The 22,977-nt window shown below is 48.1% G+C and overlaps 1 protein-coding gene across 3 annotated transcripts; it reads right to left on the bottom strand.

Moving 5' to 3' along the window:
* Positions 1-623: 623 nt before the first annotated feature.
* Positions 624-22,785, bottom strand: tceanc (transcription elongation factor A N-terminal and central domain containing). 3 transcript variants are annotated; one of them, XM_086006269.1, is made up of 3 exons: positions 22,704-22,772; positions 10,586-10,850; positions 624-1,872 (listed from the first exon to the last, which is right to left on the bottom strand). In XM_086006269.1, the coding sequence occupies exons 2-3, from the start codon at positions 10,668-10,670 to the stop codon at positions 773-775; spliced, it is 1,185 nt and encodes a 394-aa protein (XP_085862395.1). In that variant the 5' UTR covers positions 10,671-10,850; positions 22,704-22,772; the 3' UTR covers positions 624-772. The 3 variants fall into 3 exon arrangements, with proteins under 3 accessions (XP_085862395.1, XP_085862397.1, XP_085862396.1); XM_086006271.1 differs by lacking the exon at positions 10,586-10,850 and having other exon boundaries at positions 22,704-22,785; XM_086006270.1 differs by lacking the exons at positions 10,586-10,850; positions 22,704-22,772 and adding an exon at positions 22,090-22,194.
* Positions 22,786-22,977: the final 192 nt, after the last annotated feature.

The raw sequence follows: 22,977 nt of genomic DNA, 5'->3' as shown, positions 1-22,977 counted from the left end.
GTCCTCATCATCCTCCTCATCCCGTGTCACCATTTGCTGTAATGGATCTGCAGGAAACGAGGGTAGAAGTCAACAATGGGTGAGCATCATGTTGGGATTAAGGAGACAGAGATGGGGGTGGAAGGTTGTGGCTGTGCAGTATTTCAGAGATGCCAGGACAACATTACAGATACTCAGTTGGTAATCTCGTGCCACCAACCTCGCAATCTGCCACAGTAATAGTTGAGTGCCTCCCCATGATCTCCTCGATGTGAGTAAGGTTGGAGAAGCCCTCTCCGGTGGCCTGCATGTGGTGGACATTTTGTCCTGCAAGACAATAGAGTGACTGAGGGTAAGGCTAGCAGTTGCGGAGTGCGTTCCCTGCACTATCAGCCAATGATCTTTCCATAACGTTATTGTGACAACAGCCACAGCAGCTCACAGCCAACTGATCTGTAGTCTGACCAAACAATATAACATCACCCTGCAGTCTTTTGCCCTTCATCCAAGTTGAATACCTACATTGAAAATTAGATTTCAAGATTAGGCATTGTTATTGGAAACATAATACAGTTCAGGAGTGTGAAAAGACAGCCAACTGACACAAGGGAAAAACACATGCAGACACTACAATGATCCCTAGGTACTTTGTAAGAGGAAGTATGCTTTTATTGGTTAATAGACAAAATATTATTGTTGTCTTATTCAGTAACTAGTGCATAGCCAGCTAATGACAGACACACATAGGATAGGAAATAAATAAATCAAATCCCTGTGTGATCCTTTGTCACATCTAAACAGAAATCCAGCCACTGTTATACCATTTTTCTCCACATTCATTGCAAATGACAAAAGTCATCATCTGTTCATCGGGATTTCCATTGCACACCCAGCCTGGAATAAAAAGTGTGCCTCTGGCAATTGTTGTCACCGTGCAGTTACATTTCTCACACCGTTTGCATCTGATTTTGTTTGTCTTTGTTCCTTCCAGACTATGAGGCAGCTGATGGTCCTGAAGCCCAGAGGTGCTGTACAATGCTCTTAGCTCTTTCAGCTCCTCACTTGCCATGTCCATCACTGACATCTCGGCAAACGTCTGCGGAGTTACTTCCCCTGATAATATCTTCTGTCTTAAATGGGGATTTTTAGGGTTCTTTAAATTTGCAATCTTGCTCCGAATGCAAGCTTTGTACCTTTTGTCATTTTTCATGTGTAATGTATATATGGATTGCTCGACTTCTTTGGCAATACTCTGCCACATTTCAACCACTGTCGCATCAGCTGTTTCTGAACCAGTTAGGGCTTGGAAAAGAAGTTCTACACACTTAGACCGTACAGCCTGGACATCTAATGCATGCTGTTTTTTAGGAGCTGGATCATTGTCAATTACTACTGTTGGAAGTTGCTTTTCATTGGGTGTTTCTTCAAGCAACTCCTTTGTGGTGAGATTGTGGATGACATCAGTTCTCATCGCTATCTGAATGTCTTCTAATTGCTGTACAGAATTTCTACAGGCAGACTCAGTTCCCTCTGCCTCATATCCAGACGTTACTTTTCCTTGAGTAATTTCATTTGGCTTCTCATTCTTTTCTTCGCTGGCAACACAGAGTCTGTCTTCTTGACGTTTTTCCTGGAACTCACTGGTCCTGTAAAGCTTCGTCCATGCAGATAGTAGGTTCCGTGCCTTCCTTCTGGTATCTGCATCAGAGCAAGTCTTTAGAACTCTATATACAGCTTTAACAAGGTCAGTCTCCTGGAGAATTTCAGGGGTGACTGGAATACCCTCAAAATCATTCAAAAGGTACTTTATGTCCTGGGTGCTGTTTTCTGAAATAAGTTTCTCAATCTGATGAGCTCTATAGGTCAATTCTTTCAGGTCATTCATTGCAATACCTGCCAAATATCAAACAGGTAGACATTATTATTTATGCTAACCTTATTGTGTTCAATATGAAACATTGTGTTGGAAAATATATGAAGTGAATGCCCAAATTAAAACAAATGCAGCATCCCTCTCCCGTTTCCAACTGACCCCAAATGCAGGACACGTTTACCAACTGAAATCACTAAAGGGGAATATGAGAAAATAAGGAAACAGACTGGCCCATAATTAGATAGCAAAATACTGCGGATGCTGGAAATCCGAAATAACAACAGAAAACGCTGGAAAAACTCAGCAGGCCAGGCAACATCCGTGGAGAGAGAAACAGAGTCAACGTTTCAGGTTGAAACCCTTCGTCAGGACTGAGAAAAAAGGCAGGAAATGAAACAGATTAAAAGGCCAGTTTGGGGGCTGGGAAATGGGGGAGGGGATGAAAGAAGAGACACTGAGAGATATTCAAGGCGAGACGAGATGGTAATAGGACAGGTAAAGAAACAGACAATGGCTCTAGATGAAGTGTGAAATGCGCTGGCAGAGTGAGAGACAGCTGCCATGTGGGAGAGAGAAAAAAAAGGAAAAGGCACAAACCAAAAGTGTGGATAAAAAATATAAAAATATAATAGGGGCCGAGGTTATGATCTGAAGTTGTTGAACTCGATATTGAGTCCGGAAGGCTGTAAAGTGCCTAATCAGAAGATGAGGTGCTGTTCCTCGAGCTTACGCTGAGATTCCGTGGAACAATGCAAGAGGCCGCAGACGGTGAGGTCTGAGTGGGAATGGGGCGGTGAATTAAAATGACAGGCGACCGGAAGCTCGGGGTCACCCTTAGGGACTGAACGGAGGTGTTCCGCAAAGTGGTCACCCAATCTGCGTTTGGTCTCCCCATTGTAGAGGAGATCGCATCGTGAGCAGCGAATACAGTATACTAGATTGCAAGAAGTACAAGTAAATTAGGATAATTAGGATTGGCCCATAACTAGGATGATGATACGCCCCCATTTCCTGGGGACAGTCCCCGGATGAGGTACTGTATCCCCGGACAAACAATGTCTCCAGAAAAGTCCCTGGTTCACAAAACTCGTCTCCGAAGTGTACCCCTGGGCAGTGGGCGTACCCCCCATAGCTGTCAGTTTGCAGCTCTAAGGCTAAATTAAACAACAACTTGTACAATGGCCAGAGTGACTCACTGCGCATGCGTGACTGAGCGGTCCTTCTGCGCATGTGCCAGTCATTCTTTCTGAGTCTCTGAGCAGGGCTCATGCTGCTGGATTGTTGGCGCCGGAAATACCTGGGAGTACGGCAACCGGGGCGGGTGAGGGGCCCGGTCACCGGGGGAAGGGCAGCAGGTGAATCCTAGACACTGTGGTGGGGGTCAGGTGTGACTTCAGACACTGTGGGGGGGGTCAAGTGTGACCAGACACTGTGGGGGGTTCAGGTGTGACTTCAGACACTGTGGGGGGGTCAGGTGAGACTTCAGACACTGTGGGGGGGTCAAGTGTGACCAGACACTGTGGGGGGGTCAGGTGTGACTTCAGACACTGTGTGGGGGTCAGGTGTGACTTCAGACACTGTGGGGGGGTCAGGTGTGACTTCAGACACTGTGGGGGGGGGGGGGGGGGTCAGGTGTGACTTCAGACACTGTGGGAGGGTCAAGTGTGACCAGACACTGTGGGGGGGTCAGGTGTGACTTCAGACACTGTGGGGGGGGGGGGGGTCAGGTGTGACTTCAGACACTGTGGGGGGGGGGGGTCAGGTGTGACTTCAGACACTGTGGGGGGGGGGGGGTCAGGTGTGACTTCAGACACTGTGGGGGGGGGGTCAGGTGTGACTTCAGACACTGTGGGGGGGGGTCAGGTGTGACTTCAGACACTGTGGGGGTGTCAGGTGTGACTTCAGACACTGAGGTGGGGGGGTGTCAGGTGTGACCAGACACTGTGGGGGGGGGGGGGTCAAGTGTGACCAGACACTGTGGGGGGGTCAGGTGTGACTTCAGACACTGTGGGGGGGTCAGGTGTGACTTCAGACACTGTGGGGGGTCAGGTGTGACTTCAGACACTGTGGGGGGGTCAGGTGTGACCAGACACTGTGGGGGGGGGGTCAGGTGAGACTTCAGACACTGTGGGGGGTCAGGTGAGACTTCAGACACTGTGGGGGGGGTCAGGTGTGACTTCAGACACTGTGGGGGGGTCAGGTGTGACTTCAGACACTGTGGGGGGGTCAGGTGTGACTTCAGACACTGTGGGGGGGGTCAGGTGTGACTTCAGACACTGTGGGGGGGTCAGGTGTGACTTCAGACACTGTGGGGGGGTCAGGTGAGACTTCAGACACTGTGGGGGGGGGGTCAGGTGAGACTTCAGACACTGTGGGGGGGTCAGGTGTGACTTCAGACACTGTGGGGGGGGGGTCAGGTGTGACTTCAGACACTGTGGGGGGGGGGTCAGGTGTGACTTCAGACACTGTGGGGGGGGTCAGTTGTGACTTCAGACACTGTGGGGGGGTCAGGTGTGACTTCACACTGTGGGGGGGTCAGGTGTGACTTCAGACACTGTGGGGGGGGGGGTCAGGTGTGACTTCAGACACTGTGGGGGGGGTCAGTTGTGACTTCAGACACTGTGGGGGGGGTCAGGTGAGACTTCAGACACTGTGGGGGGGTCAGGTGTGACTTCACACTGTGGGGGGGGTCAGGTGTGACATCAGACACTGTGGGGGGGTCAGGTGTGACTTCAGACACTGTGGGGGGGGGTCAGGTGTGACTTCAGACACTGTGGGGGGGGGGTCAGGTGTGACTTCAGACACTGTGGGGGGGTCAGTTGTGACTTCAGACACTGTGGGGGGGGGGTCAGGTGTGACTTCACACTGTGGGGGGGTCAGGTGTGACTTCAGACACTGTGTGGGGGTCAGGTGTGACATCAGACACTGTGGGGGGGGGGGTCAGGTGTGACTTCAGACACTGTGGGGGGGTCAGGTGTGACTTCAGACACTGTGGGGGGGGGTCAGGTGTGACTTCAGACACTGTGGGGGGGTCAGGTGTGACTTCAGACACTGTGGGGGGGTCAGGTGTGACTTCAGACACTGTGGGGGGGTCAGTTGTGACTTCAGACACTGTGGGGAGTCAGGTGTGACTTCACACTGTGGGGGGGTCAGGTGTGACTTCAGACACTGTGGGGGGGGGGTCAGGTGTGACTTCAGACACTGTGGGGGGGTCAGGTGTGACTTCAGACACTGTGGGGGGGGGGGTCAGGTGTGACTTCACACTGTGGGGGGGTCAGGTGTGACATCAGACACTGTGGGGGGGGGGTCAGGTGTGACTTCAGACACTGTGGGGGGGGTCAGGTGTGACTTCAGACATTGTGGGGGGGGTCAGGTGTGACTTCAGACACTGTGGGGGGGTCAGGTGTGACTTCACACTGTGGGGGGTCAGGTGTGACTTCAGACACTGTGGGGGGGGTCAGGTGTGACTTCAGACACTGTGGGGGGGTCAGGTGTGACTTCACACTGTGGGGGGTCAGGTGTGACTTCAGACACTGTGGGGGGGGTCAGGTGTGACTTCAGACATTGTGGGGGGGGTCAGGTGTGACTTCAGACACTGTGGGGGGGTCAGGTGTGACTTCAGACACTGTGGGGGGGTCAGGTGTGACTTCAGACACTGTGGGGGGGGGTCAGGTGTGACTTCAGACACTGTGGGGGGGGGTCAGGTGTGACTTCAGACACTGTGGGGGGGTCAGGTGTGACTTCAGACACTGTGGGCTGGATTTTGTCAATGGGGATGTGATGGAGGTGGGACTCCCACTTTTTGGGTTGTAGTCCCGCCTCCATCGACTTGTGGCCAACCCACGCTATTTTCCCTTGATTGACCTTGTTAAGCCCGCCCAGCGGGCTCAGCAGGCCAATTAACTGACACCTGGTTACTGATGACGTCAGCGATTGACATTTCATCTGTCAAGAGCTTTTGACAGATGAAAAATCAGCATTTGACAGCTCTGTGAAGCTGTCAAACACTGAATCTGTCTTCTAACTTGAGTCCTTCTACTCAGACTCAGTTAGAGATCTCACCAGACCAGAAAGCAGAATGCTGCAACTTTTGACAGTTCAGCGGCCATTCTGCTTTCTGTGCTGGTGAGCTGAGGGACTTCTGAGAACTGAAGGAAGGAAGCCTGCAGGAGAAAGTAAAGGTAAGTAAAACTTATTAAAACACTTTACACTTACCTCACACACTTACCTCTGCACACATGCACCCATCACTCACCTGCACAACGGACATCTTGACCCCTCCAACCCGACGGCCCGCCTCACTAGCTCGACGTGGTTCGGAGCCGTCGGGAAGTCCACACTTCAGGGTTAAAAATAGGGATTAGGCAAAAAACTGCCTGTTAACTACCTGTTAACAGGCAGTTAATTGGCACCAATCCCCTTCCCGCCTCGGGGAGGTGGCTCCCAGCACAGGTCGGATACCCGCCTCCTGGGACATTGGCACGGGTTGGGGGCGGGATGGGTTCCTACCCCCCCATTCTGCAATTTTCCCACCACTCCCGCCTTCAATCCCGCCTCCACGGGGCTTGGAAGTTCGAGCCGTGTGTGTGGGGGGATCAGGTGTCTGAATGTGCTTGAATAGTGTGACGTCACATCAGTGGTAATTATATGCACATTTGTAGTGTATATGTGCAACTGTTAAAATATACACAGAAACCCCTCAGTGCAGATAGAGGCCATTTCGGCCCATCGAGCCTGCACCGACACATATCCCACCCGATCCCCGTAACCCCTACACCAACACATATCCCACCCTATCCCCGTAACCCCACGTATTTAATCCCCCTAACACTAAGGGTCAATTTTATCATAGCCAATCAACCTAACCCACACTTTGGACTGTGGGAGGAAACCGGAGCACCCGGAGGAAACCCACGCAAACACGGGGAGAATGTGCAAACTCCACACAGTCACCCAAGGCTGGATTCGAACCCGGGTCCCTGGCGCTGTGAGGCAACAGTGCTAACCACTATGCCACCGTGCTGCATATAGGCTGCTAAAAATTTTTGTCTCACTACGCTGCGCAACCTACATTTTCCATCCTAGCTACTTTACTGTGCTCCCACCCTGTGTTTCCGGATTCGGTTTAGAAAATATGATCACCCTACCCATAATGTGCCGGAGGGGCATCTCGCGATCAACGCCATGAATTGAAATTCTTTCCTCACCCTTCAGCTCCAATTATTTTGGCGCCCGCAAATTGCTGAAAGTGCAAGTTCATGATGGCACGGCGAGGTCAACGGGGCACCTGGGACCTTGGTGAACGATCGGACCAATCGTCCATCTCCTTAACCAATTAAGTTTAAGGATAAAGAAACAGAGTGAATGACGGAGAAGCAAATAGGGTGAATTAGAGTCAAATTAGATATAGCAAGAGAAATAAAGAGAGGGAAAGAAAGATTGGATTAAGAGGTCAGGTCTTGTTGCATATGGGCATGGACTGCTTCATCATCTGAGGAGTTGTGAATGGCGCTGAATACAGTGCAGTCATCAGCAAATATCCCCATTTCTGACATTATTTTAGAGGGAAGATCATTGATGAAGCAGCTGAAGATGGTTGGGCCTAGGACACTGCCCTGAGGAACTCCTGCAGCGATGTCCTGGGGCTGAGGTGATTGACCTCTAACAACCAGAACCATCTTCTTTTGTGCTAGGTATGACTCCAGCCAGTGGAGAGTTTCCCCCCGATTCCCATTGACTTCAGTTTTACTAGGGCTCCTTAATGCCACACACCCGGCCAAATGCTGCCTTGATGTCAAGGGCAGTCACTCTCACCTCACCTCTGGAATTCAGCTCCTTTGTCCATGTTTGGACCAAGGCTGTAATGAGGTCGGGAGCTGAGTGGTCTTGGCGGAACCCAAACTGGGCATCAGTGAGCAGGTTATTGGTGATTAAATGCCGCTTGATAGCACTGTTGTTGACACCTTCCATCACTTTGCTGATGATTGAGAGTAGACTGATGGGGCGGTAATTGGCCAGATTGGATTTGTCTAGCTTTTTGTGGACAGGACATACCTGGACAGTTTTTCACATTGTCAGATAGATGCCAGTGTTGTAGCTGTACTGGAACAGCTTGGCTAGAGGCGCGGCTAGTTCTGGAGCACATGTCTTCAGCACGATAGCCGTGATGTTGTCGGGGCCCATAGCCTTTGCTGTATCCAGTGCGCTCAGCCGTTTCTTGATATCACGTGGAGTGAATCAAATTGGCTGAAGACTGGCTTCTGTGGTGGTGGGGACCTCCAGAGTAGGCCGATATGGATCATCCACTCGGCACTTCTGGCTGAAGATGGTTGCAAATGCTTCAGCCTTGTCCATTGCACTCATGTGCTGGGCTCCACCATCATTGAGGATGGGGATATTCATGGAGCCTCCTCCTCCCGTTAGTTGTTTAATGGTCCATTACCATTCATGACTGGATGTGGCAGGACTGCAGAGCTTTGATCTGATCCGTTGATTGTGGGATCGCTTAGCCCTGTCTATAGCATGCTGCTTCCGCTTTTTAGCATGCATGTAGTCCTGTGTTGCAGCTTCCCCAGGTTGGCACCTCATTTTTAGGTACGCCTGGTGCTGCTCCTGGCACGCTCTTCTACACTCCCGGGCCATGAGGTTACAGATTGTGGTGGAATACAATTCTGCTGTTGCTGATGGCCCACAGCACCTCATGGATGCCCAGTTTTTAGCTGCTAGATCTGTTCTGAATCTATCCCATTTAGCACGGTGGTAGTGCCACACAACATGATGGAGGGTGTCCTCAGTTTAAATAATTTACTACCTGCAGGAATGAGAGTCCACAGTTTCAATTGTTCCCTTTCTGGATCCCAAGGTTGAGTGGCATGTCAGGGCCATAAGTCACCCCATTAACAGGGTCCTTACACTGTGAAATAGCAGCCCTAACTTTCTGCGGAGAGTTTAATTCGTAGCTACAGCGCAACGCCAACAATTTCTTGACACTGATGGGGAGGTTAACGGCGAGCTCCCATTTTTGTGAGGCTAATGGCAGAGCAGCGCAAACCGTCCAGCAATCTGTGGCGATTTGCAAATCACGGCATATCTCTTCCTTACCACAAATTGCTGGGTTTTTTTTTTACTAATAACAATTTCTGGGTGAATTTTAAGAGTGGGATAATGAGGATTTTTTTAAAATATGAAAATGATTTTATAAGTATATCAGTAATACAAGGATTGTTAAAAGGGAGGTGGGTCATCTTAGAGAAGAGGTTTGTCAATTTGTAGATGATGATCAAAAAATGGCATCGGTAAGTACTTTGCCTGTGTCTCGACTAAAGAGAAAGGTAGTGGAGAGGAGTCGATTCCTGAAGTGTTGGATTAATCCTATTAGCAGAATATGAACATGCCCACAGTTGATAGCCACAAAAAAGAACTTGACTAAAAAAGGCCTTACAGCTTTACTACAGTAGCATGAAAAGTGGGTTCCTCAACATGAGCCATTAGACGCAGCAATCAAATTCCTGGCGTCACCTGGCCAAAGAGTTGCTGAGTGGAGAATAAGTGATGACCCAGATTGAGGGAGAAAAAAAATAGACTGGCGAGTACTGTGGGACACTGTCATGTGATTATGAGAAGCTGAACACAGAATGGCACTGATAGAGAGCTGCATCAATGATTGCCTTTTTAAATTCATTCACGGGGTGTGGGCGTCGCTGGCAAGGCCAGTATTTATTGCCCATCCCTAATTGCCCTTGAGAAGGTGGTGGGGAGCTGAGTGGCTGGCTAGGCCATTTCAGAGGGCAGTTAAGATTCAACCACATTGCTGTGGGTCTGGAGTCGCCAGACCGGGTAAGGACGGCAGATTTCCTTCCCTAAAGGACATTAGTGAACCAGATGGGATTTTACAACAATCCGGTAGTTTCAGGGTCACCATTACTGACACTAGCTTTTTACTGATCCAGCTTTTATTTAATTGAATTTAAATTCCCCAGCTGCCGTGTTGGGTTTTGAACTCATGGATCATTAGTCCAGGCCTCTGGATTACTAGTCCAGTAACATAACCATAGAAACATAGAAGATAGGAGCAGGAGTAGGCCATTCGGCCCCTTGAGCCTGCTCCGCCATTCAATGAGATCATGGCTGATCATCCAAACTCAGTACCGTCCCTGCTTTCTCCCCATATCCCTTGATCCCTTTAGCCTTAAGAAATATATCCAACTCTTTTTTGAATATATTTAATGAACTGGCCTCCACCGCCCTCTGTGGCAGAGAATTCCACAGGTTCACCACTCTCTGGGTGAAGAAATTCCTCCTCATTTCAGTCCTAAATGGCTTACCCCTTATCCTTAGACTATGACCCCTGGTTCTGGACTCCCCAGCCATCAGAAACATCCTTCCTGCATCTAGTCTGTCCAGGCCTGACAGAATTTTATAGGTTTCGATGAGATCCCCTCTCAATCTTCTAAACTCCAGTGAGTATAAGCCCAATCGACACAATGCAACTATGTCCTCATTTTAGTCAGAAGTCTTTGTGGTACAGTCTGGGAGCTAAAAGATGGGGTTGAGGCTTTTAATTCCATGTATAATCAATGAATGGAAAATTCCAGTCATGGTCCCTTAATACAAGAGCTCACCACAGTTCTCTAGCTATCATAATCAACCTGACAGCTAATCTGTGTAAGGGAAAATAAATGATTAAAAATGAATGGATGGTGAGTTGAAGGATATACTGTTTCATAACGTTACCTCTTAAGTTCCCCAAGGATCTATACTTGGCCCCTTCTTCTTCCTCATTTACCTGCTGCCCCTTGACAACATCATTGGAAAACATGGGGTCAGCTTCCAAATATACACTGATGACACTTAGCTCTACTCCTCCACCACCACCTCGCTCGACCCCTCCACTGCCTCTGAGCTTTCAGACTGTTTGTCCAACATCCAGTCTTGGGACGAGCTCCAATTTTGTCCAGTTCAACATTGTGAAGAAAGAATCCATCGTCTTCTGCCACTGCTACAACAACAATTTGCATTTTTCTAGCGCCATTAACATAGTAAAACATCCCTAGATGCTTCATGGGAGCGATTATCAAACAAAATTTGACACCGAGCCACATAAGGAGATATTAGGACAGGTGACCAAAAGCTTGGTCAAAGAGGTAGGTTTTAAGGAGCGTCTTAAAGAGAGGCAGAGAGGTTTAGGGAGGTAATTCCAGAGCTTAGGGCCTAGGCAGCTTGGCCGTCAATGGTGGAGCATTGAAATTCTGGGATGTGCAAGAGGCAGAATACAAACTCCGTACCCTTGCCACTGATTCCATCCCTTCTCTGGCCACTGTCTCAGGTTGAACCAGACTGTTTACAACAACAGCGTACAATTCGAATCTGAGCTGAACTTCCAACCCCATATCCTCTCCATCACAAAGACCGCCTACTTCCACCTCCGTTAACACTGCTCCTGTCCATCTGCAGCTGTCTCCAACGTTAAATTCTCATCTTCATGTTTAAATCCCTTCAGGGCCTTGTCCCTCCCCATCTCTGTAGTTTCCTCCAGCCCTACAATCTCCCCCACTCACCCCACCAAGACTTTCCAGTCCACTGACTCTGGCCTTTTGTGTTTCCCTCCTTTACTATATCCCACCGTTGGCGGCCGTTCCTTAAGGCGCCCATGCCTCACGCTCTGGAATTCCAAATCGAAACACCTCTCCCTCTCTACCTCCCTCTGTTCCTTCAAGACCCTCCTTCACATCCAGGTCTTTGACCAAGCTTTGGTGACCCCATCTAATAGTCCTTTCTTTTGCTTGGTGTCCATTTTTCTCTGATTCCGCCTCTGTGAAGTGCCTTGGGTCATTTTTCTACGTTATGTAAATGCTATGTAAATGCAAGTAGCTGTTGTAACTTGGCCAGTCTTGTGTTTAGAACAATTCTTCGTAATAAGTGTTATTTAAAGATTTGAAGAATTATAAAACTCAATTGATATGACTTTACTACCAACATATTTGGGAATTTGAGGACTGCCTCACTCCTTTGAACAGTAAGCTTTACAAATGTTATTTATATATCAAGCATGTTGGAGCTCCCCCCAATGGCCTAGGCTATAAAGGCAATGATATACAAAACAGAATGCTCCAGAATCAACTCAATCCTTGCTGTGCTAGCTGGCCGTCAGCAGGATGCTGCAAATGTCCTCAGTGCCTCATTCTAGGGAAAGGAAACGTCAACGTGCGCTCCTCCCTTGATTGCTATACAGTGACTTATGCGGCAAAGTACACACGTGGACTCCAGGCTATGATGCCCTTCACGGTGGATAACCTGCCATCTAGGCTCACAAGTGAAGACCCGGGTGAGGTAGTGAAGGGCGGCTGACACCCCTGGAATTACACCCCAGCAAGAATCAGTCCTGACAGGAAACCAACGGAGAAAATTGAAGGGAGAAAAATGCCACCACGCTGACCTCTGGGAAATATTGCACTGCTGCTGCGCAAATTTTTACAACGTGTTTTCAGAGTTTTACCTTAGTTACTCTTACATTTGTAACCCAAGTCTGATGGGTGACACAATGACAGCATTACATAGCTGTGCTGTCTCATTGTGCCCTAGCGCTCTGTAAGCCTGTACACACATTGTAAAGTCGATTTGCAAGACATGTTACCGTGGCAACAATGCCCCCTGAAGGGAAATACAAAGCAGCTGATCTTTTGAACAATCTAGTTTTTATTGCCTTGCAGAAGCTGCTGACCGTCAGGCTTCTGAACTATCAGGATCTTATCGTAAGAAGGTGGAATTAATCATGTGATGCCCCCTTCTCTCCCACCCTATGGTTGTGAAGGGAATCAACCCCACCCGACATGAGCATTAGTGTGCAGGGCCCCTCTCCTTCCACAGAAACCCAGACCAAACAAACTGCTTCAACCCCCTGAACTACACTGATCTCAATGGAAAAAGCCATGCCAAGTTTGGATGTATCACTGCACCTCTCTCACAAGCACAGTACAATCAAAAGATACAATGGCTTCATAAAATACATATCTGTCAATGTACTTTCTTGAGAATCCAATTTAAAAAAAGTATATTTCTGCCACAAATCACAGGGCCAAGTCCTGATCGCAGCCATGCTGTCAGACAGCACAAAACTGGGGCCACAAAAGAGGGAAAAAGGAAACGACGAGAAATTCACCACAGGCTCTTCTCGTACTTCCTAACTGCTAGACCAAGAGCAGAACAAAAAGAGAAAATGCTGAAACACTCAGCAGGTCAGTCAGCATCTGTGGAGAAAACATGCGAGTTAATGTGGGCTCCTTAGTAGAATTGGAGGATATTGAAAAAACAGAGCAAAGGGAAGGGGAAGGGAAAAAAACACACTGATAAACATAGTAGGAGCAGGAGTAGGCCATTCGGCCCCTTGAGCCTGCTCCGCCATTCAATGCGATCATGGCTGATCATCCAAACTCAGTACCCTGTCCCTGCTTTCTCCCCATACCCCTTGATCCCTTTAGCCTTAAGAAATATATCGAACTCCTTCTTGAATATATTTAATGAATTGGCCTCAACTGCCTTCTGCGGTAGAGAATTCCACAGGTTCACCACTCTCTGGGTGAAAAAATTCCTCCTCATCTCAGTTCTAAATGGCTTACCCCTTATCCTTAGACTGTGACCCCTGGTTCTGGACTCCCCGCCATCGGGAACATCCTTCCTGCATCTAGTCTGTCTAGTCCTGTTAGAATTTTATAAGTTTCAATGAGATCCCCTCTCATTCTTCTAAACTCCAGCGAGTATAAGCCCAATCGACCCAATCTCTCCTCATATGTCATTCCTGCCATCCCAGGTATCAGTGACCTGTAAAATAGAATGACCTGTGAGGGGCTTAAGCAGAAAACAGGAGATGGTTAAATGGCTGAAATGATATTAAATGAGAAAATAGGAGGCATAATGAGAGAAATTAAAGACACTCACGGAAAACATGTGATTGGCTGAGGTGGCGGAAGGGAGAGGCAAGGCAGGTAGAAATGGAAACTTGAAAAAGCTGGCAAAGCGGAGTAGGCTCCTGAGCCTGGCAGATCAAATAAGCAGGTTGACGTGACAGGTGCTGGCTCTTCCGCTGGCAGTGTTCCAATGAAGAGACCCCACCCAGGTACTAAGCCGTTCCTCTCCCCGCCCGCGAAACACCAGCAGTCATCCTACACCACCGGCAATTCTGCCAAAGAGAAAATGGGAGCTGTAATTAAAGTCGATATTAGTGCCAGAGGGATTCAAAGTGCCCAAAAGAAAGATAACGGCCTAAAGAGGGCACTCAGTGGTTTTAGCGCCACTGGCCACGCCTCCCGCAATATTTAGCGGGGCGCTAATGGCGACGTTAACCTGTTGCGCTGCGCCGCCACCGATGACGTCATCGGTGTGCGCAGCGCCCCGCTACCACCCCGATCGCGATATTTGGTCGCGCCCGCCTCTGTAACGCCGATCGCAAATCGCGCCCGGTTCACGGGGCCTACCTGTGGCGGTAGTGGCACAAATTAAGGTGGAGGTGCTGGGTGGCCATTTTTTTCGGTGGCTGCCTGCCAGCAGCTCCGTCCCCGGCCTCCTGATCCCCCCCCCCCCCCCCGGGCAGTGCCGGCTGTGTCCCGAGAACCCGGCACTTCTCCTCGGTGCCGGGCTCTTTTGCCAGCACTCGCGATTGGTCATCGCGCTGGTGCAGGCCCCTCCCCCTTAAGAAGCGGAGGAAGGCCTGCAGTACCGCAGCGCGCCGTGCCGCAGCGGCACGTTGCGCTGCGATATTCAGTTTGAGCGCCCCAAGAGGGACGCGGAGCGCCTCGAGCAGTGCCCCGCGTCCCTCTTGGGGCGCTCAAACTGAATTTCCGGCGGGCGCAACTGCTCCGTTCGCAGCGGTAATTCCGGTGCCCAGGCGAGCTTGGCGCCCCGTTTGGGGCTCCACCGAATTTCTAGGCCAAGGTGCTGTTCCTCGTGTTTGCATTGAACTTCATGGGAACAGAGGTGAAGACCAAATACAAAGAAGTCAGAGTGGGGGGGTGGAGGGGTAATTGAAGTTGCAAGTAACAGGAGCTCAGGTCACACTTGGAGATAAAATAGTAGTAACAGAAAATGCTGGAAAAACTCAGCAGGCCAGGCAACATCCGTGGAGAGAAAATAGAGTCAACGTTTCAGGTGAACCCTTTGTCAAGACCTGAAATGTTGACTCTAATTTCTCTCCATGGATGTTGCCTGGGCCTGCTGAGTTTTTCCAGCATTTTCTGTTGTTATTCCGAATTCCAGCACCTGCATTTATTTTGCTATCAACAAAATAGTAGTGTTTGGCAAAGTAGTCACTTAATCTGCATTTGGTTTCCCCAGTGTCGAGGAGACCGCACCATACACGTACATTGCTGTATCACCTTGAAGGAGTGTTTGAGAACCTAGACAGTGGTGCAAGAGGAAGTGAATAGACAGATGTTGCACCTCCTGCATTTACACAGGAACGGGACAACTGGTCGGGGTAATGGAAGAGGAAGAGTGCCACAGAAGGAACAGTCCTTAAGAAATATATCCAACTCCTTCTTGAATATATTTAATGAATTGGCCTCAACTGCCTTGTGTGGTAGAGAATTCCACAGGTTCACCACTCTCTGGGTGAAGTAATTCCTCCTCATTGCAGTCCTAAATGGCTTACCCCTTATCCTCAGACTGTGATCCCTGGGGGGTCCAAGACATTAATCTGTTTGAAATAGCTCATTCTGAATGGGTTAATGTCGTCACTGAAATAGCAGCGAGAAGAATTTCAATCGAGTTAAGCATTTGTCCGCTACTATGCCAGTGTAATTTCTGAACTATTACAGGAAACTTTCTGGTATCCGACACTGACAGGACCGAGCTGGTGCCGTTCCATCAAAACTGCCGTAGAAACCAGCGCTAATGTTAAAACATATGGAGCTTCTGAGCTCCATCTGAAGCAACAAATCCTGTTGCTTAGCAACAGCTTCAAAACAGTCGGCGCAGCTTGCAAGCGTCTCTGTAGCTAAGCAACAGCTTCAGCTAGACGCTTGCAGAGCCTGACTGGAGAAAAAAAGCGACGAAAAGTAAAAAAACTTATCTGCACCGACTCCTGAATTTTGCCAGTGGATAGAGCTTTCCGGACATTTAACCTCTGGTTAAACGAAAGTTTCCTGTACATTAATAAAAAAAAGCTTGAATCAGCATTTTAATCGGTGGGAAGTGAGAGAGTGTGGAAAACCATGTACAAAATTGGGAAATCCACATTAGTGAGGCAATTTTAGGGTGCATTTACATTACAAGTTTAGCATTGGTGCAAAGCAGATTCAGCTTTGCTCGAATGCTAAACCTGTGTAGTGTAAATTGGGCAAAAGGCCCAAACTGAATCCAAAGCAAAGCACACGGAGACTTTATCCTCTTCCATTCAGCCAAGCTCCAAAGTGAAGTAAAATTAGACTCCTTCCTCCAGGGTTCAGCAAGGCAGATGCACAGAACGCCAAGGCAACGCTGATTATTGATTAGCCAGCTGATGTGCCTTCAATAACCACAAAACTAGAAGTTATAGACTTTAACAAGTTGGCTTTTAATCACTAAGATCAGAGCTAACATCTCAACACACCGACTGGCTCACAGGAATGAGTCATACAGATCCTGAGATCTTTAAGTAAGAGAAGTCAGGGGCGGAGCCAAGAGCCAAGACCTGGAACCTTCCAGGTTAGTCAGGAAAGAGGAAGTGAAACTATACACCGTGTGGGGGAGGGTAATATACATGAGTGCAAAACGAATACAGGCAAGACAAACAGATTTCATTACACCAGCCAAGCTCATTAATGGAACCTGCAGGAACAGACTGGCCGCTGGGAGTCTCCACGCTCAGCTCCATCTGATCCTGCAATGCATCCGAGCAGCAGGAAGCTTATCGGTGGCATGGTTCTAGCTGGTTTATCTCAAGCAGTACTCGTGCACACACTTGGGAGGGTCCCCAAGGCTTGATGCTTGCAGCGGCAATGCAAAGTGAAACCACTTCGCTCCAAAAGGTACAACTGTGGCGTAAATGAACCCAAACAACACAGAAACATCATGCCAGCCCCACTCCAGAGATTTGAGCACATAATCCAGGCCGACATGTCAGTGTCGCACTAAGAGAGTGCCGCACTGTCGGAGGTGCCGTCTTTTGGATGAGACATTAAACCGAGGCCCCGTTTGCCCTCTCAGGTGGACGTAAAAGAACCCATGGCACTATTTTGAAGAAGAGCAGGGGAGTTCTCCCCGGTGTCCTGGTCAATATTTATCCCCCAACCAACATCGCAAAAAGAGATGATCTGGTGGAGGTGAAAAAACGGGGACATCAGTCGTAGGCAAAATGCTAGAATCTGTTATTAGGGACGTGGTAACAGGGCACTTAGAAAATCGTAATATGATTAGGCAGAGTCAACATGGTTTTATGAAAGGGAAATCGTCTTTGTCAAATCTGTTGAGTTTTTTGAAGATGTAACTAGTAGGATGGATAAGAAAGAACCAGTGGATGTGGTATATTTGGATTTTCAAAAAGCGTTCGATAAGGTGCCACACAAGAGGTTATTACACAAAATGAGGACTCATGGGATTGGGGGTAATATATTAGCACGGCTTGAGGATTGATTAATGGACAGAAAACAGAGAGTAGGAATAAACGGGACTTTTTCGGGTTGGTAAGCTGTAACTAGCGGGGTACCGCAAGGATCAGTGCTTGGGCCTCAGCTATTTACAATCTATATTAATGGCTTAGATGAAGGGACTGATTGTATCATCAGCAAACTTGGATATGTTACAAAGTTAGGTGGGAAAGTAAGCTATGAGGAGGTCGCAAAGAGGCTGCAGAGAGTTATAGACAGGTGGACTGAGTGGGCAAGAACATGGCAAATGGAATACAATGTGGGGAAGTGTGAAGTTATCCACTTTGGTAGGAAAAACAAAAAAGCAGAATTTTTTTGAATGGTGAAAGACTGGGAAATGTTTGTACTCAGAGGGACTTGGGTGTCCTTGTACATGAATCACAGAAAGTTAACATGCAGGTACAACAAGCAATTAAGAAAGCAAGTGTTATGTTCGCTTTTGTTACAAAGGGATTAGAGTATAAGAGTAAAGAAGTCTTACTGCAATTATACAGGGCATTGGTGAGGCCACACCTGGAGTACTGTGTATAGTCCTGGTCTCCTTACCTAAGGAAGGATATACTTGCCTTAGAGGGAGTGCAACAAAGGTTCACCAGACTGGTTCCTGGGATGAGGGGATTGTCCTATGAGGAGAGATTGAGTAGACTAGGCCTATATTCCCTCGAGTTTAGAAGAATGAAAGGTGATCTAATTGAAACATATAACATTCTTAAGGGGCTTGACAGGGTTAATGCTGAGAAAATGTTTCCCCTGGTTGGGGAATCTAGAACACGGGGTCACAGTCTCAGAATAAGGGGTCGGCCATTCAGGACTGAGATGAGGAGAAATGTCTTCACTCAAAGGGTTGCGACTCTTTGGAATTCTCTACCCCAGAGAGCTGCGGAAGCTCAATCATAGAATCATAGAATGGTTACAGCACAGAAGGAGGCCATTCAGCCCATCGAGCCCGTGCCGGCTCTCTGCGAGAGCACTTCACCTAGTCCCACTTCCCCGCCCTTTCCCCGTAGCCCTGCAATTTTTTTTCCTCCAGGTACTTATCCAAGTCCCTTTTGAAAGCCACAATTGAGTCTGCCTCCACCACCCTTTCAGGCAGCGCATTCCAGATCCTAACCACTCGCTGCGTAAAAAAAGTTTTTCCTCATGTCGCCTTTGGTTCTTCTGCCAATCACCTTAAATCTGTGTCCTCTGGTCCTCGACCCCTCCGCCAATGGGAACAGTTTCTCTCTATCTACTCTGTCTAGACCCCTCATGATTTTGAACACCTCTATCAAATCTCCTCTCAACCTTCTCTGCTCTAAGAACAACCCCAGCTTCTCCAGTCTATCGACGTAATTGAAGTCCCTCATCGCTGGAACCATTCTTGTAAATCTTTTCTGCAATTTCTCTAAGGCCTTCACATCCTTCCTAAAGTGCGGTGCCCAGAATTAGACACAATACTCCAGTTGAGGCCGAACCAAAGGTTCATCATAACTTCCTTGCTTTTGGACTCTATGCCTCTATTTATGAAGCCCAGGATCCCGTATGCTTTTTTAACCACTTTCTCAACCTGCTCCGCCACCTTCAGCGATTTGTGCACATATACCCCCAGGTCTCTCTGTTCATGCACCCCCTTTAGGATTGTACCCTTTAGTTTATATTGCCTCTCCTCGTTCTTCCTACCAAAATGTATCACTTCGCACTTTTCTGCGTTAAATTTTATCTGCCACATGTCCGCCCATTCCACCAGTCTGTCTATGTCCTCTTGAAGTCTATCACTATCCTCCTCACTGTTCACTATACTTCCAAGTTTTGTGTCATCTGCAAATTTTGAAATTGTGCCCTGTACACCCAAGTCTAAGTCATTAATATATATCAAGAAAAGCAGTGGTCCTAGTGCCGACCCCTGGGGAACACCACTGTATACCATCCTCCAGTCCGAAAAACAACCGTTCACCACTACTCGCTGTTTCCTGTCACTTAGCCAATTCCGTATCCATGCTGCCACTGTCCCTTTTATTCAACTTTGCTGCCGAGCCTATTATGTGGTACTTTATCAAGCACCTTTTGGAAGTCCATGTACACCACATCAACCGCTTTGCCCTCATCAACCCTCGCTGTTACCTCATCAAAAAACTCAATCAAGTTAGTTAACCAAGATTTGCCTTTAACAAATCCGTGGTGGCTTTCCTTAATTAATCCATACTTGTCCAAGTGACTGTTAATTTTGTCCCGGATTATTGTTGTTCTAAAAGTTTTCCCACTATCAAGGTTAAACTGACTGGCCTGTAGTTGCTGGGTTTATCCTTACATCCTTTTTTGAACAAGGGTGTAACATTTGCAATTCTCCAGTCCTCTGGCACCAGCCCTGTATTCAAGGAGGATTGGAAGATTATGGCCAGGACCTCCGCAATTTCCACCTTTACTTCCCTCAGCATCCTAGGATGCATCCAGTCCTGGTGACCCATCTACTTTAAGTACAGCCAGCCTTTCTGGTACCTCCTCCTCATCAATTTTTATCCCATCCAGTATCTCCACTAAAATAACAGAAAATGCTGGAAACACTCAGCGGGTCAGGCAGCAGCCGTGGAGAGAGAAACAGAATTAACATTTCAGGTCTGTGACCCTTCGTCAGAACTCCACTACCTCTTCTTTCACTATGACTTTGGCAGCATCTTCTTCCTTGGTAAAGCCAGATGCAAAGTGCTCATTTAGTACCTCAACCATACCCTCTGCCTCCATGCGTATGTATCCATTTTGGTCCCTAATCGGCCCCAGCCCTCCTCTTACTACTCGTTTACTATTTATATGCTTATAGAAGACTTTGTGATTCCCTTTTGTTAGCTGCCAATCTATTCTCATACTCCCTCTTTGCCCCTCTTATTTCCTTTTTCACTTCCCCTCTGAACTTTCTATATTCAGCCTGGTTGTCACTTGTATTCTCAACAGGACATCTGTCATACGCCCCCTTTTTCTGCTTCATCTTACTCTCTATCTCTTTCATCATCCAGGCTTTGGTTGCCCTACCTTTCCCGCTCGTGGGAATATACTACGAAGGTACCCGAACCATCTCCTCTTTAAAGGCAGCCCACTGTTCGATTACAGTTTTGCCTGCCAATCATTGATTCCAATTTACCCGGTATCCATTCTCAACCCACTGAAATTGGCCTTCCTCCAAATTAAGTTATTTTACTCTAGATTGCTCCCTGTCCTTTTCTATAGCTAATCTAAACCTTATGATACTGTGATCACTGTTTCCTAAATGTTCCCCTACTGACACTTGCTCCACTTGACCCACCTCATTCCCCAGAACCAGATCCAGCAATGCCTCCTTCCTCGTTGGGCCGGAAACGTACTGATCAAGAAAGTTCTTCTGAACACACTTCAGAAATTCTTCCCCCTCTCTGCCCTTTACACTATTACTATCCCAGTCTATATTAGGATAGCTGAAGTCCTCCATTATCACTACTCTATAGTTATTGTACCTCTCTGTAATTTCCCTGCAAATTTGCTCCTCTCTCTCCTTCCCACTAGTTGGTGGCCTATAGAATACACCTAGTAGTGTAATGGCACCTCTATTGTTTCTTAACTCTAACCAAATAGATTCTGTCCTTGACCCCTCCAGGACATCTTCTCTCTCCAGCACTGTAATATTCTCCTTAATCAATACTGTCACTCCACCTCCTTTCTTTCCTTCCCTATCTTTCATTAACACCTCATATCCAGGAATATTTAGTACCCAATGCTGTCCTTTTTTGAGCCAGGTCTCCGTTATCGCCACAATATCATATTCCCATGTGGCTACTTGCGCCTGCAGCTCATCAACTTTATTTACCACGCTTCGTGCATTCACACACATGCACTGTAAACCTATCTTAGACCTTCTTGTATTCTCTCTTAGTCTGACCTCATCTAATACCATACTATTTCTTACTCGAGTGCTATCTGTCTCTTCCAATCCTTTGTGCACCTTGTTTCTCCTTTCTAATGCTACAGCCCCCTGCCAATTTAGTTTAAACCTCCCCAACAACACGAGCAAACCCCCTCCCGCGAGGACATTGGTCCCAGCTCTATTTAGATGCAACCCGTCCCACCTCCCCCAGAACCGGTCCCAATGTCCCAGGAATCTAAAGCCCTCCCTCCTGCACCATCTCTTCAGCCACGCATTCATCTGCTCTATCCTCCTATTTCTATACTCACGAGCTCATTGAGTATATTAAAGACAGAGGTCGATACATTTTTGGGAACTAAAGGATATGGGGATAGTGCGGGAAGGTGGAGTTGAGGTAGAAGATCAGCCATGATCTTGTTGAATGGCGGAGCAGGCTCGAAGGACCAAATGGCCGACTCGTGCTCCTATTTCTTATCTTATCACATTGCTGGTTTTGGGAGCTTGCTGTGCGCAAATTGGCTGCCGCGTTTCTTACCTTACAACAGTGACTACACTTCAAAAAAGTATTTCATTGGCTGTAAAGCGCTTTGGGTCTTCTGGTGGTTGTGAAAGGTGCTATATAAATGCAAGTCTTTCTTTCTATTTCTTTTATCCTCACACACATTCCCTCCTTTATTTACGTTTCCCTCCAAAAATATTATTATAATAAATGATGAAATCGGAACGTATACGAATTGAAGTGGGTTACTTACTCCCTACCTGATGCAGGAAGGATGTTCCCGATGGCCGGGGAGTCCAGAGCCAGGGGTCATAGTCTAAGGATAAGGGGTAAGCCATTTAGGACAGAGATGAGGAGGAATTTCTTCACCCAGAGAGTGGTGAACCTGTGGAATTCTCTACCACAGAAGGCAGTTGTGGCCAATTCATTAAATATATTCAAGAAGGAGTTGTATATATTTCTTAAGACTAAAGGGATCAAGGGATATGGGGAGAAAGCAGGGACAGGGTACTGAATTTGGATGATCAGCCATGATCTCATTGAATGGCGGAGCAGGCTCGAGGGGCCGAATGGCCCACTCCTGCTCCTCTCTTCTATGTTTACCTACTGAAAATTGCCCATTTAATGAGGCAGGATCTTGCACACAGGTGGAGCAGCGCCTGCTCTTCCCAGCCTGCAGGTGGCGGTGTCGCAGGGGACCACTCACTGACAGCTCGCACTCGGCCTCAGCCCGCCACTGGTTACGGTAACATTAGGTCGAATCGCTAAGCGACCGAGCTACGGTAATAGAGCGGAAAGTCTAAAGAGCACGATCCGCCCTTCAGTATCAGTCGGCTTCAGTGAGAGAAAAAAAAACTGGCCACAGACCTGCTGACAGCCGCTCGCAGCCTGACTGGACCAGCGCACCGCCAACAGCAACCGCCACCCGGCACCCACCGAGCCCGGACTGAGCGGGTGGCCAGTGTACCAGCAGGTGGCGCTGCAGCACCGATTTAAGCAGCTGGAAACAGCACAACCTTGCAAATTAGAGCCAGCAACCATGGACTGCAAACTAGAGCCAGCAACCATGGACTGCAAACTAGAGCCAGCAACCATAGACTGCAAACTGGAGCCAGCACAAACTAGAGCATGTAACTAAAGT

This window comes from Somniosus microcephalus, chromosome 14 (genome assembly GCF_052327205.1).
Source record: "Somniosus microcephalus isolate GS21.2 chromosome 14, FLI_Smic_1.0, whole genome shotgun sequence".
NCBI lineage: Eukaryota > Metazoa > Chordata > Chondrichthyes > Squaliformes > Somniosidae > Somniosus > Somniosus microcephalus.
Note: the sequence above shows the minus strand (reverse complement) of the source record. Positions and strands in the feature narration are given on the sequence as shown.

Excerpts from the sequence above, each read along its gene's own strand:
- tceanc (XM_086006269.1), bottom strand. The coding sequence starts at position 10,670 with ATGTTTTCCAATGATGTTGTCAAGGGGCAGCAGGTAAATGAGGAAGAA. Across the intron at positions 1,873-10,585 it reads ATCCTTGGGGAACTTAAGAG|GTATTGCAATGAATGACCTG; the intron begins GTAACGTTATGA and ends GATATTTGGCAG.